This window comes from Notothenia rossii (genome assembly GCF_949606895.1).
Source record: "Notothenia rossii genome assembly, chromosome: 6".
NCBI classification, from domain to species: domain Eukaryota; kingdom Metazoa; phylum Chordata; class Actinopteri; order Perciformes; family Nototheniidae; genus Notothenia; species Notothenia rossii.
In genome coordinates, this window is record NC_136909.1 from 6170293 (window position 1) to 6188087 (window position 17795).

At 40.1% G+C, this 17795-nt stretch overlaps 2 protein-coding genes across 2 annotated transcripts in view; one reads left to right on the forward strand and one right to left on the reverse strand.

Moving 5' to 3' along the window:
• Positions 1-7177: 7177 nt before the first annotated feature.
• atad1a (ATPase family AAA domain containing 1a) overlaps positions 7178-17795 on the reverse strand; it is a 36233-nt gene continuing 25615 nt past the window's right edge. The window contains exon 10 of the mRNA XM_079690058.1: positions 7178-9182. Coding sequence (XP_079546184.1) covers positions 9059-9182 — 124 coding nt within the window. The 3' untranslated portion in view covers positions 7178-9058. The remainder of the gene's footprint in view (positions 9183-17795) is intronic.
• Positions 13564-17565, forward strand: LOC307044736 (tripartite motif-containing protein 16-like). Its single transcript, XM_079690052.1, has one exon. The coding sequence runs from the start codon at positions 15029-15031 to the stop codon at positions 16688-16690; it is 1662 nt and encodes a 553-aa protein (XP_079546178.1). The 5' UTR covers positions 13564-15028; the 3' UTR covers positions 16691-17565.

A 17795-nucleotide genomic window follows, 5' to 3' on the forward strand; every position in this document is an offset into this window, starting at 1 on the left:
TGACGGCACAAATAAATGATACTATACCCTCTGCATCCATTCACTTCCACATTATGTACAATATGAGCTGCATTCCAGGACTATCTGAATGATTGATGGGGCAGAAGATGCATGGTGGTTCAAAGTTAAATATGCACTTAAAACGCTAAAGGAGACACATTCTAAAAACCCAGGCTGAGGGCGTTATGATGTAACCCCCAGCCAGAGAGCTTCCTCAGCCTCCGGACTATTGTCTGTCTTTAAGGGATTACATGTAACAGGATTACGTAATCAGGATACTAAAGGTAACTGTATTCCCTTACAGGTATATGGAAAAGAGTTATTCACATTGCTGTTACATTTCTAAAAACTGGGCATTACTAACATATAGTGTTTGTTGTAAAAGGATCAGATGTGATCTCTTCTCTGTAAGCGAAATGTGAAACACGCATACTGCCTGAATCTGCTTCATGAGGTTTTTTTTATCCAATTTTTTCCCACAATTCTGACTTTTTTCCCAAATTATATTTTCCTTGAAATGTCTCACTTTTTTCTAAAAAAATCAGATTCTTTTGAAAAAACGTATTTTTCGAAATTCTCCCTTTTTTTGAAAATTGTCTGTGTAAGCTTTTCTGTTCTGTAGTATAACAATATGCCTTATATAGGTATGGTCCTACACTATATTATTCAAATATAGCATGATAGGTCCACTTTAATTTGTGAATCTATACTTCTACTGCCTGCATCTGCTTTATGCTTTTCACTTTCTTTGCTTCATTTGTTCTGTTTTTAATTCAGCAGGTGAACCTATATGTTCATAAAATAGTGTGTGTGAGCTTAACTGTGTGTGATAAACTAAAACGGAACATTTTCTGTCAGCTCAGATTTTATTTCTGCTTTTTTTAAACTGTAGTATAAAGTATGCTCATATGATTCATTGAAGGCTGCTGCTGAATATGCTTCATGAAAGGCAGGTTTTCTTATCAATAAAATCATTTCTGATCCTAAATATCTGTATTTTCTAAGGTCAGATTGTTCTCTCTTACACTTCAGTAAAAAAACATCTTATTGATATTTATTTTCTCTTGTATTTATTTGCATATTCCTTTCTGGATATATTACATATTTGTATACAAGCTACCTCTCTTGATATCTGCACAGCTTCCCACATTTCTATTAACAATACTGCACATATTTTAATATTCTGAGTATTTTGTCCGAGTATACTGTGCGCCGTTTTTGGTATATATATTTAATTTAAATAACTTTCTATACCTCTGTTATAATACTTGTTTTTTTCAATAGTTTTTATTATCGTTTTTCATTTTTTGGTTTAGTTTTTATCTCCAATTCATCTTTAACTGTCTTTATGTATCCACCGTACTGTACACACCAGGGTAAATTCCTCATATGGAAACAGCTACTTGCCAATAAACCTGATTCTGATTGCATTTGACATAATCCAAAAGTAACGCAAAGTAATCAGGTTACAATACTTCCCTTTTCCATTTTGATTAGATTACATTAGTTTACAGGTCATCTTTATGGATTACATGCATTTGCTTGTGTGGCACCGCTCTACTTTTTATATTTTTGCACAATGCCTGTGAGCTATGAGTGGTGGGAAACACAGCTGCTGCCTGAATATGCTTCATGAAAGGCAGGTTTTCATTTAAATACAATTATTTCAGATCCTAAATATTCCCCCGTGCTCGCTCCATCATGTCCGACGGCGCTAAAGCTCTCAGAAGATTGGTCACAGAGCGGAGCCATTATACTTCTAACTGGTCAGATTTCTGTCCCCATCCAAACATGAGAAATGCAGTTATTATGCTCCAAACATCTGGAACAAACTCCCAGAAACCTGCAGGTCCGCTGCAACTCTGACTACTTTTAAATCCAGCCTGAAGACTTTTCTTTTTATGGCTGCTATTAATTGAACTATTCGCATCTCAAACTGCACTGTAACTTTTATTCATATATATTTTCTTATAATGTTTAATTTATTTATTTCCTTTTAATGACTGTTTTTAAATGCCATTTTCTTTCATTTTTGTAAAGCACTTTGAATTGCCTTGTGTTGAAAGGTGCTGTATAACCAGAGGTGGGAAGTAGTGGAGTACAAATATTTTGTTACTGTACTTGAGTACATGTTTCTGGTATCAGTACTTTACTCCACTACTTATTTTTCTGATGACTTTTTACTTTGACTTCTTACATGTTGAACACAAATACCTGTACTTTCTACTTCTTACATGTTGAACTCAAATACCTGTACTTTCTACTTCTTACATTTTGAACACAAATACCTGTACTTTCTACTTCTTACATGTTGAACACAAATACCTGTACTTTCTACTTCTCACATGTTGAACTCAAATACCTGTACTTTCTACTTCTTACATGTTGAACTCAAATACCTGTACTTTCTACTTCTTACATGTTGAACACAAATACCTGTACTTTCTACTCATTGCGTGCCTATTGATTTGAACACGATCCGTGTCTCAATCATTTCCTGGTCTTCTCTAAAGAAGAGGGACCAATGAAAACGTTGTCATGTTGCCGTTGTTCAGCATGGAAAAATTCATTAGCTAACAATGACATTATTGTTCTATTAATATAAAGGGAGGTCAGGTACTCTTTAAAACAGCTGCTAGTTATGGGTACTTTTTACTGAAGCACATTTCAAAGCCTCTTTACTTTTACTTGTTAGTCAGTACTTCTACTTTCACCAGAGTATTTTTAAACACGAGTATCTGTACTTCTACTTGAGTAAAGGATATGTGTACTTCTGCCCTCTCTGCCCCCAACTCACTCCTATCAGAACAGCGACTCAGACCCTTATTCCTGTCTGACAGACCATATCCAGAATAAAGTGGATCCATGTTCCTCCGGCATCTCGATGGGAAGTCTCTGACATCTGCAGCCACCTCTCTGCGGGGGAAACCTCCACCATCATGTTTACCCACTGGGAGCTGGCCTCTAATTGAAAAGAGTTGGAATGGAGACTTTCACTTTGACGCCCTCTTCATGGATAAATCATCAATAGCTCCATGGATAACCAATCAATGAGTCCAAGTGAAATAACTTAGCTGGAAGGAAAACAGTGCAGACTTTGCCTCATTACAGAAGACATGGTAAATGTCTGTCCACATGACAGCAGGGAACACATATGGCACTTATTGGCAGCACTTTCTTAAAAATACAACCGCTCACCTGCATTAATGACGTCATAATTCCAAAAGAGGATATAATGTGCTTATTTGCAGGTTCATATTTGTATTTTGTGCCTCAATGTTAGCCTTTACAGAACATTTACATGCACCAAAACCTACATAGCACACTCGAGGAAAGGGAAAACCCAATATAGAAGAGTATGACCTCGCCTATATTTATCATCTACGTAAGTGTTGTTATTATAATAGGAGGTCAGATAAGTAGCTTAGCGAGGCCTCTTAGGACTTTGTACGTAATCAGTTCAATCTTAAAAAATGCAACAGGTTTTAAGGAGGCTCGGTGTGGTGTGGTCATATTTCCAAAAGAGGATATAATATCCTTATTTCAGGTTCATATTTGTATTTTGCGCCTTGATAGTAGCCTCTTCAGACCATTTACAACACACTAAAGACCCCAACATAGAAGAGTATGGCCCCTTTAACACGCCTGTATTTATCATCTAGGTCTGTTGTTTACTGTGGCGTGCTAACATTTGCTAATTAACAACAAGGTATTTGGATAAAAGCCACATTGAAATGTTGAACTAATGGTGTCACTTGATGAAAAGTCACTGCATCACTTAAGTTATTGGAGCTTCCCTGCAGGGCTTTGAGTCTCAGCAGCAGAGGCCAACAGAGGCTTTTGTGCCGCTCACACGGGAACGTTTGCGTTTATGCACAGTATGCGTTTTCAAAAAAGTCTTCCGTATGGTTCACACGTATTCGTTTCATTTGACGTGTCTACTCTGTTCACACGAGAACGCTGGAAACGCCGGGCATGCTGTAGTATGCCGGGACTGTAAGTGGCGCTGTAACTTCCGCCACAAAATACAACAAAAGCAGCGAAGACGACCCCGGAGCAATGTTGCCATGGCTACCCTTCTGTTTATGCCCCGCGGTGGATTTAGCAACATGTAGTAGTTCATGTAATTCTCCATGTCCACTTGTTGCTGATGGTTGTGGTAGAGGAGCTGTAGATTTTGCACTAACATCTGTAGCATGGTCAGTAGGAGTAGCACTAGCAGTAGACTGACAGTAGCTACTGGCCATGCTACAGCAGTGAGCAGCAGAGGCGGGGAGAGGTGGGGCTATAGTTATTTTTTCAGGAAATTATCGCATAGAGGCGATTACACGGACTCGTTTGACCCCCCAGACCGTTTCGTTTGCAAATCTATCCACCTTGGGACCCGTTATCGTTTGTGGGGTCTATTTCTATCGTTTTGTTACGGCCTCGTGTAAATGAAAGGGCTATACACAAGAGAAACTATGCGGATCCAGCCCGTTTTGTTCTCGTGTAAACGGCACCTTAACCACAGGGTGAGATATTATCAATATTAGAATGCTGCTGTCATACAAAGGTCCAAATCTTGGGAGATTTCCTAACAATAATTTGATTTGACTTGGCTAGACATTGATTAAAAACTCAGACAGTCATTTACACATTATTTGGCTGTCAGCAGGTCCAGAAAGAAGTGACGTCTTTAGAGAGGCAAGGCTTTTGTTCTAGGCACTAAACGTAGAGCTGGAGCAAAACACAAGAAAGTAAAAAGGGACGTCACGGCAGCAAAGGCAGTATGAGACAAATAAAGAGCATTTTGAACATTGAAGCATGGAGACATGTCCCAGTAGAGACACTACTGTACATACTGATATACACCTGAACATCAGCAGGAGAGGACTCTTTAAAGTAGAGGCACTACATACTGATACACACCTGAACATCAGCAGGAGAGGACTCTTTAAAGTAGAGACACTACATACTGATATACACCTGAACATCAGCAGGAGAGGACTCTTTAAAGCAGAGACACTACATACTGATATACACCTGAACATCAGCAGGAGAGGACTCTTTAAAGTAGAGACACTACATACTGATATACACCTGAACATCAGCAGGAGAGGACTCTTTAAAGTAGAGGCACTACATACTGATATACACCTGAACATCAGCAGGAGAGGACTCTTTAAAGTAGAGGCACTACATACTGATATACACCTGAACATCAGCAGGAGAGGACTCTTTAAAGTAGAGACACTACATACTGATATACACCTGAACATCAGCAGGAGAGGACTCTTTAAAGTAGAGGCACTACATACTGATATACACCTGAACATCAGCAGGAGAGGACTCTTTAAAGTAGAGGCACTACATACTGATATACACCTGAACATCAGCAGGAGAGGACTCTTTAAAGTAGAGACACTACATACTGATATACACCTGAACATCAGCAGGAGAGGACTCTTTAAAGTAGAGATACTACATACTGACATACACCTGAACATCAGCAGGAGAGGACTCTTTAAAGTAGAGACACTACATACTGATATACACCTGAACTTCAGCAGGAGAGGACTCTTTAAAGTAGAGACACTACATACTGACATAAACCTGAACATCAGCAGGAGAGGACTCTTTAAAGTAGAGACAGTACATACTGATATACACCTGAACATCAGCAGGAGATGACTCTTTAAAGTAGAGACAGTACATACTGATATACACCTGAACATCAGCAGGAGAGGACTCTTTAAAGTAGAGACACTACATACTGATATACACCTGAACATCAGAGGGAGAGGACTCTTTAAAGTAGAGACACTATACTAATATGAACCTGATATTTGTCCAGTTAGATATATATGATTTGTTATGAGTTATTATTGAAGTTATCATGGGACAATACACTTAACTAATTTGAGTAATTAGTAGGGTTAGATATAATAAACATAGTTAAACAAGGACAAAGACAAAGAGGTGGAGATCCATGTTGAAACTGAGGTAACGTTTTGCTGGTGAAAATAAGAGTAAATACTTCTTCAGTGTAATTTAATAAATACGCTTCACAGTACATAGTTTACATTCAACAACACACACATATTTTGGACAGTGACATTTCAATATGGACATTTGCATTAATGAACGACCTGATATTGCATTGAGACTCCTTCTCTGAGAAGTCAAAGTAATCTGTGTAAAATCTGGAGGAACACATCGTTAGTCTACAGGGGAACATGTTGACCTTTGAGGAACTGTGATGAAGAGCAACAGATGTGTAAATACCACTGAATGAACAACAAACACTGAGCAGCAGTTTGGATTTCATTATGTCCCCCTAACGCTATAAAACTCACTTTCTCCGGCTGTTGTCCATCCAAACACTTTTTAATAATCGATTTGAAAGAATCCCCACTGGTAAACAGAGCTCTTAATGGTGGCCTTATCACCTCTGACTTTCTATCTTTTGATGTGGCTGTCTAATATTTTAAAAGTAAATAATATTGTTATCTAATAATTATTACATATTCAAACGACAGCTGGAGAGACAATATCCCCCTTTAGTTAGCTATTTCTTTTTATAACTCTTTCTTTCTCTTTAAATCTTTTTTATTTTTTTGTCTTTCTTACGTTTACCGAGTGGGATCATTTTTTATATATTTTTGTTATTTATCACCTTACCTATTCTACATTGCTGTATTCTATGTACTCATATGTCTGATGTACTAACGCTGTGACCTGAATGTAACGTCTTGTTGTCTGTAAGTGTTGTCTTGTTGCCATATTGTCCAAGCACTTTGAGCTGCTTTCTGTGTATGAAAAGTGCTCCACAGATAAAGCTTTAACATCAATGTAAACAATGTAATTGGGTTAATAAATGTGGATTCTGTGAGGGAGATATCGAGACTTTGTAGGGCCTATTTTCTTCCAGCTACACCCTCTGAATGAGATGCAGATTAAAGCTGGAGTTCTTCTGAAGGAGAACTTTTTTTTACATATATTTTGATATCGTTGAGTCAATACTGTATTTACAAATGGAAGCACGGACTCTAACTATTTGCAACATTACATTACAGAGGAAGCCCTCAAAGCGCACCTGTTCACCAAGGCTTTCCCCACTGTTAGTTTGATAAGTTTATTTTTCCGCTACTTGCCGCCCCCCCCCCCTAACCTGCCTGCCTCTTTTCCCCTACTCCCCCCCCCTACCCGACTTGTAAAGCGACCTTGAGTTTCGTGAAAGGCGCTATATAAATATTATGTATTATTATTATTATTGTACTCGTTATATGTTGCTTAAAGACCCTTAATCTTTGTTAAAGCATCATTTCGTGTTTCACGTGTGATTGATGTAAGCTGTTATTTTAATGTACATCACAACACCATGGATTGAGCCTTAAAGGTTTGTAATTCAATCTTGTACAATACAGTTCCAAAGGAAGTGTTTCAGGCTGTTACTCCTGGCAGTGAAGCCGCAGCGCCACCTGGTGGTCGTGCATGGATGGTCTTCACGGGATCAGTGAGAGAAAGGTCTGTAAGAGACTCACACACAGATCTAAGAACACATGCTGTGACCATGTGGAGAATAATGAGGCTTTCTATACAGACAGGAGTGAGAGAAGCATGTCACAACATCGTGGAAATGATTGAACGCTTTTGAATTTTGAAGCCACTTCCTTTCAAGCGAGACTCAAAGAAACTGACAGATTAAAACGAATGTGCGTTGCGGTGATGATTGACAGGAAGTCCATTATTAAAAACATTCAAAGTGACAATAAATATGACACTTGAAAAACACTCAGGGCAGATTGAACATTAAGAGGTAACAGCTGTTGTCCTTTTGGGTGGAAAACAATAAGTGCAGACTATTTTCTGTTCCAAATCAGCACGATAAGAGCTTAAGAGCTTCACATTGGTTAACTTTAGTTGCATTTAAAGTATCCTTAACTCTTTCACATTCACAGACATGCACACAACATAATTCCTATAATTCATCTACTAACAGCCGTAATAATCCGGTTTGTATCATAGTATAGCCATTGATAGCAGAGTAACTATTTGTATTGATGTAACAGCTTATATCTGTGTCTTTGTTGTTGCGTATAGCTCGGTTTAGAAGTTCTTCCAACTACAGATTGAAGTTTAAACTCTATTTGACACTAATTGAATATTCGTGTAGTTATTTGCTTTTGTCTACAGTACCTTTCAGAGCTGACTCAAGCTTATATTGTGACTAGGTGTTACACAGATGTTTTTTTATTTCACCTGTATCTGACTTTGTTCTTCCCTTTTTCGATTGGAACATACCGTGATTTGAAAGCATGACAACATACATGTAACCGTTGTATGTTATAAGACCTGAAAATAATTGCATTGCTACGGCTTTCTGTTAAATCCACACACCGGCTAAGTGCATCCTCTATGGCTTCTAACAAGTCAAGAAGCCATCAAACAAACAATAACACAATGGAAATGATCACGGAGAGCAAAAACTGAAGAAATACAGTGTTCCTGTCAGCTTTCAAAAAACAAAACAGAATCAGTTCAACCAGCTGGAGAGAGCTATCTAAGCCAGTTCAGAAAACAACAGGAAAGTTATTAAAGTTAGATTGGAATTTCCTGAAAATAAAAAAGCTATTTGCTATTTGGGACGTCATGTGGCTGAGATGCATTACGGACTAATGTCCTACCACACAACGACCTCTGTAGAGAATAGAGTGTAATGAGACCAGGGCCAAATACATGATCTCTTCCAAAGGGCTCGGATTAAAAGGGATTCAATCCTTTGTTATCAAACACCCACAACAAAAAGTTCAATCAAACAGCAAAGCTCCAGAGTCACTTAATCCCTTCTGATAATGATCGTGTGAAATGCATTTTGAAGGACAGCATCTGAAGCCTTATAGTGGTGCAGGAGAGGAGTGAGTAACAGCAGTAAAACACGATCACTCCCTCCTACTGTACATCGCAATTTGAGACTAAATTACGTTTTTCCACAGGTAGCAGGGTTGTGCTGAAAGTGGGCTCCTCTGATATTCTGCAGATAAAAGAGGGGAAAGTGTTTCCTGTGTTTCAGAGTTCAGTCCAGCGGTACCTCCAGAGGCAACATGGCGGCCGTGGCCTGCTTGGACTCCTTCATCTTGTCCAGACCGAAGAGGAGGTCCAGCTGGGTGACGGGGCGCAGACGCTCCTCATCCACCGGCCTGAAGAGCACACACACACACACACACACACACACACACACACACACACACACACACACACACACACACACACACACACACACACACACACACACACACACACACACACACACACACACACACACACACACACACACACACACACACACACACACACACACACACACACACACACACACACACACACACACACACACACACACACACACACACACACACACACACACACACACACACACACACACACACACACACACACACACACACACACACAATTAATTAAGGACACACAAGATGGACACGGTGTCTTTGACATCAAAGAGCTTCTGTTTTCTCTGGAAAGTGAGAGCTTCAAGTTTTCAGTTTAGACAATGAGCTTTCTGTTTCATATTAACATGCTGCACACACTATGTATACACACATCAGCAGGAGAGGACTCTTTAAAGTAGAGACACTACATACTGATATACACCTGAACATCAGCAGGAGAGGACTCTTTAAAGTAGAGACACTAAATACTGATATACACCTGAACATCAGCAGGAGAGGACTCTTTAAAGTAGAGACACTAAATACTGATATACACCTGAACATCAGCAGGAGAGGACTCTTTAAAGTAGAGACACTACATACTGATATACACCTGAACATCAGCAGGAGAGGACTCTTTAAAGTAGAGACACTAAATACTGATATACACCTGAACATCAGTAGGAGAGGACTCTTTAAAGTAGAGACACTACATACTGATATACACCTGAACATCAGCAGGAGAGGACTCTTTAAAGTAGAGACACTACATACTGATACACACCTGAACATCAGCAGGAGAGGACTCTTTAAAGTAGAGACACTACATACTGATATACACCTGAACATCAGCAGGAGAGGACTCTTTAAAGTAGAGACACTAAATACTGATATACACCTGAACATCAGCAGGAGAGGACTCTTTAAAGTAGAGACACTACATACTGATATACACCTGAACATCAGCAGGAGAGGACTCTTTAAAGTAGAGACACTACACACTGATATACACCTGAACATCAGCAGGAGAGGACTCTTTAAAGTAGAGACAACTACATACTGATATACACCTGAACATCAGCAGGAGAGGACTCTTTAAAGTAGAGACACTAAATACTGATATACAGCTGAACATCAGCAGGAGAGGACTCTTTAAAGTAGAGACACTACATACTGATATACACCTGAACATCAGCAGGAGAGGACTCTTTAAAGTAGAGACACTAAATACTGATATACACCTGAACATCAGCAGGAGAGGACTCTTTAAAGTAGAGACACTACATACTGATATACACCTGAACATCAGCAGGAGAGGACTCTTTAAAGTAGAGACACTAAATACTGATATACACCTGAACATCAGCAGGAGAGGACTCTTTAAAGTAGAGACACTAAATACTGATATACACCTGAACATCAGTAGGAGAGGACTCTTTAAAGTAGAGACACTACATACTGATATACACCTGAACATCAGCAGGAGAGGACTCTTTAAAGTAGAGACACTACATACTGATACACACCTGAACATCAGCAGGAGAGGACTCTTTAAAGTAGAGACACTACATACTGATATACACCTGAACATCAGCAGGAGAGGACTCTTTAAAGTAGAGACACTAAATACTGATATACACCTGAACATCAGCAGGAGAGGACTCTTTAAAGTAGAGACACTACATACTGATATACACCTGAACATCAGCAGGAGAGGACTCTTTAAAGTAGAGACACTACACACTGATATACACCTGAACATCAGCAGGAGAGGACTCTTTAAAGTAGAGACAACTACATACTGATATACACCTGAACATCAGCAGGAGAGGACTCTTTAAAGTAGAGACACTACATACTGATATACACCTGAACATCAGCAGGAGAGGACTCTTTAAAGTAGAGACACTACATACTGATATACACCTGAACATCAGCAGGAGAGGACTCTTTAAAGTAGAGACACTAAATACTGATATACACCTGAACATCAGCAGGAGAGGACTCTTTAAAGTAGAGACACTACATACTGATATACACCTGAACGTCAGCAGGAGAGGACTCTTTAAAGTAGAGACACTACATACTGATATACACCTGAACGTCAGCAGGAGAGGACTCTTTAAAGTAGAGACACTACATACTGATATACACCTGAACATCAGCAGGAGAGGACTCTTTAAAGTAGAGACACTACATACTGATATACACCTGAACATCAGCAGGAGAGGACTCTTTAAAGTAGAGACACTACATACTGATATACACCTGAACATCAGCTGGAGAGGACTCTTTAAAGTAGAGACACTACATACTAATACCAGTGTTTCCCCTATATACAAATAGTGGTGGCGCGATTATGCAAAATCCTCTTCTTCATGTCTCTTCTACATCAACATGTGTCCCCTCTTCTTCATGTCTCTTCTACATCAACATGTGTCCCCTCTTCTTCATATCTCTTCTACATCAACATGTGTCCCCTCTTCTTCATGTCTCTTCTACATCAACATGTGTCCCCTCTGCGTAAAGAGACTCTGAAATCTTCAGGAAAAAAGATTCTCGATAGATTCGCACCATTGTGTTCTTTTTAACCAAATGTCTCTCAGAGGGGCGTGGGGAGGGGCTCCTTATTTTCATCTAAAGTAAAAGACAGAGAATCAGCACTTTGGAAACAGGGCTGAAACAGAGGGGATTATGGGTAATGCTGCAATGATCTGTTTGGTGTTTCAGCCAATCAGAGACAGGTTCGGTATATATCTGAGACCTGGGATATATTGATGAAAAACAGTATCATACGGGACCTTTAAGTTTGTTGTAATTGTACAGAGAACAAGTTCTTGGACATGAGATGCAGTCGAATGTCTTGTTATCTGAACATGGACCTGTAGGCCTTTTTTTTTTTACTTTATCATTTTATTTTCACCCAGGAAATGTATGTATGTATGTATGTATGTATGTATGTGAATGTAAATATATAGTTTTGTTTATCTGTTTTTTTCTTTATCCTGAACTGGATCACTATCAGGAGGACTATCTCTGTGTACACTTTGCTTTCTGCCCTCCGACTTCTACTCATTGTTTTTGTTTTCCTGATGTATAAACAGTCTAATTGTTGAAATAGTAGAATAAATAACAAAAAATAATGTATAAATATGACAGATATTAATATTTATAGCTATTTATTCTATGAACATGTCTTCTGGACCCGTTTCACGTCAATCTAAAGTTTAAGTATTTCAGCAAACTATTTGATACTCATTTCTTTTGTTGAACACATGGTCTTCTATTTCAATATTTCTATTTCAAGACTTCATGTACTTCACAGTAGTCCAAAAAACGACATTTAGCCCACATGTTTGAGCCTCCAGCTGTTTCCTGATGTCCCTTTGAAGCAACGTGCTGACAACTAAAGGTTACACTATGTTCTGCTCCAACAGGGCTTCTATAGTCGCTTAGCAACAACCGAAGCATGGGTTACTCAGATCAGATATTTAGCCTTTTATAAAATATAAGATGATTTAAAAATAAACCAGCCTCTGATAACTTCCAATATCTCACATACAGTGCTGGAGGACATGTTATTAATTTGTTCAGCTTTATGAATCTGACTAACTTCAGTGTTTCTGAATGCGAAGCCTCAAACTCAGACTGTTTCATAATTATAATCCATTAGAGATCATTTACATTTGAATCTCAATGAAGTTGCAGGTTATATTTTCAATTTTGCATTATTTTTGTTTTGATATAACAATTAAAAATAAACTTTACACACTTGTATAATGTAGATGTATGTATGTCTACATCATTTTGTATGATTAGTAGATTGGTCTATTATAATTATTCATTCTGTATTTTTTTATATTTTGACACACACACACACACACACACACACACACACACACACACACACACACACACACACACACACACACACACACACACACACACACACACACACACACACACACACACACACACACACACACACACACACACACACACACACACACACACACACACACACACACACACACACACACACACACACACACACACACACACACACACACACACACACACACACACACACACACACACACACACACACACGTTTTTTTGTATGCCCTGCTTGTGTGTTTTTTTTATATACTTTCTTTTTAAAGGTCCCATGTCATGACCATTTCTACTGATCATAATTCCATTGTTGAGGTCTACTAGAATAGATTTACATTGTTCAATTTTCCAAACTCACATTGGTTTCTCATACAGCATCTCTGTATAGTATGTGTATTCACTCTCTGTACTAAACGGCTTGTTGGAGCTCCTGGCCCCCCCCTCCCTATGAGCCAACTGTGCTCTGATTGGTCAGCTTGCCCACTCTGTTCTGATGAGTCCACCACCGTTACAGCGGAACATCAGTGTTTATGTTACAACGGCGTTTGTTAGCAACCAGGAAATGACACCAGTAATGACAAACAGATGAGAATGCTGCGTGGGGTCTGGGTGCCGTGTTGGCGGGGCGTTGCGGGGCTCGCTGCTGGAGCGGACAGTGTGAGCTGTGTTACTGGTGTGGTTTCCTGGTTGCTGTGTGGGGTCTGCGAGACCTGTGTGTGTGTGTATGTGTGTGTGTGTGTGTGTGTGTGCTCTGGCTGAGATATCCGCGGAGCTGCGGCTGAGAAAAGATAAGGCTGACTGAGTGTGTGTGTGTGTGTGTGTGTGTGTGTGTGTGTGTGTGTGTGTGTGTGTGTGTGTGTGTGTGTGTGTGTGTGTGTGTGGAGCCGTTACGTCACTATGCCCGTTTACGTCACTTTACTCGGGAAGAAAAAAAAGAAGCAAAAAGAGAAATCCTCAACGAGGCGTTCTGGGGCAGCACAGACAGGTCCTCTCTGTGTTAGAGTTTTACTCCCTACAGGGTGTACTTTGAGGGTTTGTGACTCTGCAGACCGTTCACATGCAGAAAAACCTTCATAACACACAAGGGGACGGGTAATAACCGGGAAAGCATGACATGGGACCTTTCACCTTTTAGACTATTTTATAATACAAATAAAATAAAATGTATTCGTATTAATTTATACTATTATTCATAAGATGTTTTTTTTTTTTTTTTTTTTTTAAATTGTGTTTACTGTTTACCTTTTTTATTTATTTATTTTTAATCTATTGTAGTATATTCTAACTGATGAGTAATGTCTGTTATTATTTTTGTTATATTTATTTTATTATATTATTTTTTGTTATATGTATTATCTGTTATTATTTAAAAGAACCCCACACATTTTACACAAGTACATCTAATCTGATCTAAACTAATTATAACTAATCGTAACATAACACTACAAAATAAATACAATGCTTCACATACAGCAACTTTAATTGAAAAGTCAGGTTAAGAGAACATCGGTCTATAATATGCTATCAGTTTTAAAACTAATGAAGCTCAGCGCAAGTTCAACCAGAAAGACCGTCTTTACTCATTCATTTATTATTTCCATGTTACTACTCTCTCTCCTCTCAATAAGTGATCAGGGGCGTCACTCCCCAGCTTAACCAATTACTTCGCTCTATTCTCACAAGCCTATCATATCCCTCCCTCTTCTTCCTGCTCTCAGACGCAGCCAGCTCCACTCTGTCCTTCCTGGTTCCTCCCCTTCAGATCCACACTGAGGAGGAGGGGTGTAACCAACATGTGGGTAAAGCACAAGAGCTGATAGGCCACATTCACTGCACACACACATCCTGTTCAGATAACCTGTCACACGAGTTTCAGCTTTTAGGAAGTGAAACTCACACACTCGCTGCTACTGAGAGGTGAAATGGCGCAGAGAGGAGTTCAGCTGGACCGGGAAACCTTCTCTTGTTCCATCTGTCTGGATCTACTGAAGGATCCGGTGACTATTCCCTGTGGACACAGCTACTGCATGAAGTGTATTAAACAGCACTGGGATGGAGAGCTAATCCACAGCTGCCCTCAGTGCAGGCAGAGCTTCACTCCGAGGCCTGTCCTGCTGAAAAACACCATGTTAGCAGCTTTAGTGGAGGAGCTGAAGAAGACTGGACCCCCACCTGCTCCTGCTGATCTCTGCTATGCTGGAGCTGGAGATGTGTCCTGTGATGTCTGCACTGGGAGGAAGCTGAGAGCCTGTAAGTCCTGCCTCGTGTGTCTGGCCTCTTACTGTGACCAACACCTCCAGCCTCATTATGAATCACCTGTCTTTAAAAAACACAAGCTGGTGGAGCCCTCCAAGAAGCTCCAGGAGAACATCTGCTCTCGTCACGACGAGGTGATGAAGCTGTTCTGCCGCACTGATCAGCAGAGTATCTGTTATATCTGCACTATGGACGAACACAAAGGCCACGACACGGTGTCTGCTGCAGCAGAGAGGACTGAGAGGCAGAGAGAGCTGGAGGGGAGTCGACTAAACATCCAGCAGAGAATCCAGGACGGAGAGAAGGAGGTGAAGCTGCTTCAGCAGGAGGTGGAGGCCGTCAATGGCTCTGCTGAGAAAGCAGTGGAGGACAGTGAGAAGATGTTCACTGAGCTGATCCGTCTCATGGAGAAAAGAAGCTCTGATGTGAAGCAGCAGCTCAGATCCCAGCAGGAGAGAGAGGTGAGTGGAGTCAGAGAGCTCCAGGAGAAGCTGGAGCAGGAGATCTCTGAGCTGAAGAGGAGAGACGCTGAGCTGAAGCTGCTGTCTCACACAGAGGACCACAACCACTTTCTGCTCAGCTACCCCTCCTCACTGCCAGCCCTCAGTGAAGCTACACACTCCTCCAGCATCAACATCCGTCCTCTGAGATACTTTGAGGACGTGACGGAGGCCCTGTCAGCAGTCAGAGACAAACTACAGGACGTCCTGAGAGAGGAATGGACAAACGTCTCACCGACTGAAGTGGAGGTGTTACTGTCAGCAGCAGAGCCCACCACCAGAGCTGGGTTCTTAGAATATTCACAGGAGATCACTCTGGATCCAAACACAGCAGAGACACGGCTGGTATTATCTGAGGGGAGCAGAAAAGCAACACTCATGAGACAGCATCAGTCTTATTCTAGTCACCCAGACAGATTCACTAGGTATCGTCAGGTCCTGAGTAGAGAGAGTCTGATTGGACGTTGTTACTGGGAGGTGGAGTGGAGAGGGAGAGGAGTTGAAGTCGCAGTCGCATACAAGAATATCAGCAGAGCAGCATGGAGGGAAAGTATATTTGGATACAATGACAAATCTTGGTCCTTGGAGTGTAACCAAAACAGTTATTCATTTCGTTACAACAGTATCAAAACTCCCGTCTCAGGTCCTCCGTCCTCCAGAGTAGGAGTGTACCTGGATCACAGAGCAGGTGTTCTGTCCTTCTACAGCGTCTCTGAAACCATGACTCTCCTCCACAGAGTCCAGACCACGTTCACTCAGCCGCTACATGCTGGAGTTTGTCTTTATTCTAGTTATGGAGACACTGCTGAGTTTTGTAAACTCAAATAGCCTGAAGTCCTTGGAGGAACTCTTCTACTTCTTAAACTCACCGTGTGTCCATCAGAGCTGATTGTCCATGTCTTCACTGCAGAGATCAGCTGTCAATCAAACATGATGGGATGTGCTTCAACATCTTCTCACGAGTTGTTCTGTAGATGTTGGACTTTCTTCCGGCTCCTTCCTGTGTCTGTGTAGCCATGGAGGCTGTCACTGCTCAGGAGGATCCTTGTTCACCTGAACTGATTTGTAAACTTTGCTCTAAATATGTGTTGGATATTTCTTTTGATTCTTGTTGTTGTTTCTCTTGTAATGCACGAGTCTTCAGAGAGAAAGCAGCAGAGCTTCTTTTATTCTACACATTTTATTCTGGTTCTAAAACAACAGAGACATTTATAATCACATGTATTATTCTGACAGGTTAAATGTTATTGTTGCTCAAATTAACTAACACATGAGTTCCCAGATGGTTATAACACTTATTTCATCATCACATGTTTATTTAAAATGATATTACTTCCTGTCATGATCATAATCAATAAGTACATCATTTATTATTCTGCTGTAAATAGCTTCGAGTCTTTGCTCGGGAAATATATTGTATAATATTACAGTTATTGTTTTGCAGACTAATTGTTGTTGTTGTTGTTGTTGTTATCCAAATAGAAAGTGGGCACTCTGATGTTTTATAGAACATAACTTATCATGATAATAATCAATAAGGACATCATGTCTGATTCTGTTTGAAATAGCTGAGATGAAACACATTCATGGTGTGGAGAAAGAGAAACTGATCATGAAATCATTGAACACACTTTACTGATGGGATGTGTGATCAAATGAAATGTTTGGATCATTAATAAAGGTTTGTCTTTCAAAAACAAAAACAGGAAGTTGTTCTTGTGTTATGTCCAAGGTGCCATACGAAGCTGATGGAGACCATGTGGAAGTGATCTGAGACTAAATGAAGCTCAGCTCGAGTTCAACCAGGAAGACCGTCTTTACTCATTAATTTACTATGTCCATGTTACTACTCTCTCTCCTCTCTATAGAGAGGCGAAGTCCCTCCCCTTCCGGTGGGCCTCATGGGACCTTATTTCGGAAAAAATATGTACTG

Excerpts from the sequence above, each read along its gene's own strand:
- LOC307044736 (XM_079690052.1), top strand. The coding sequence starts at position 15,029 with ATGGCGCAGAGAGGAGTTCAGCTGGACCGGGAAACCTTCTCTTGTTCC.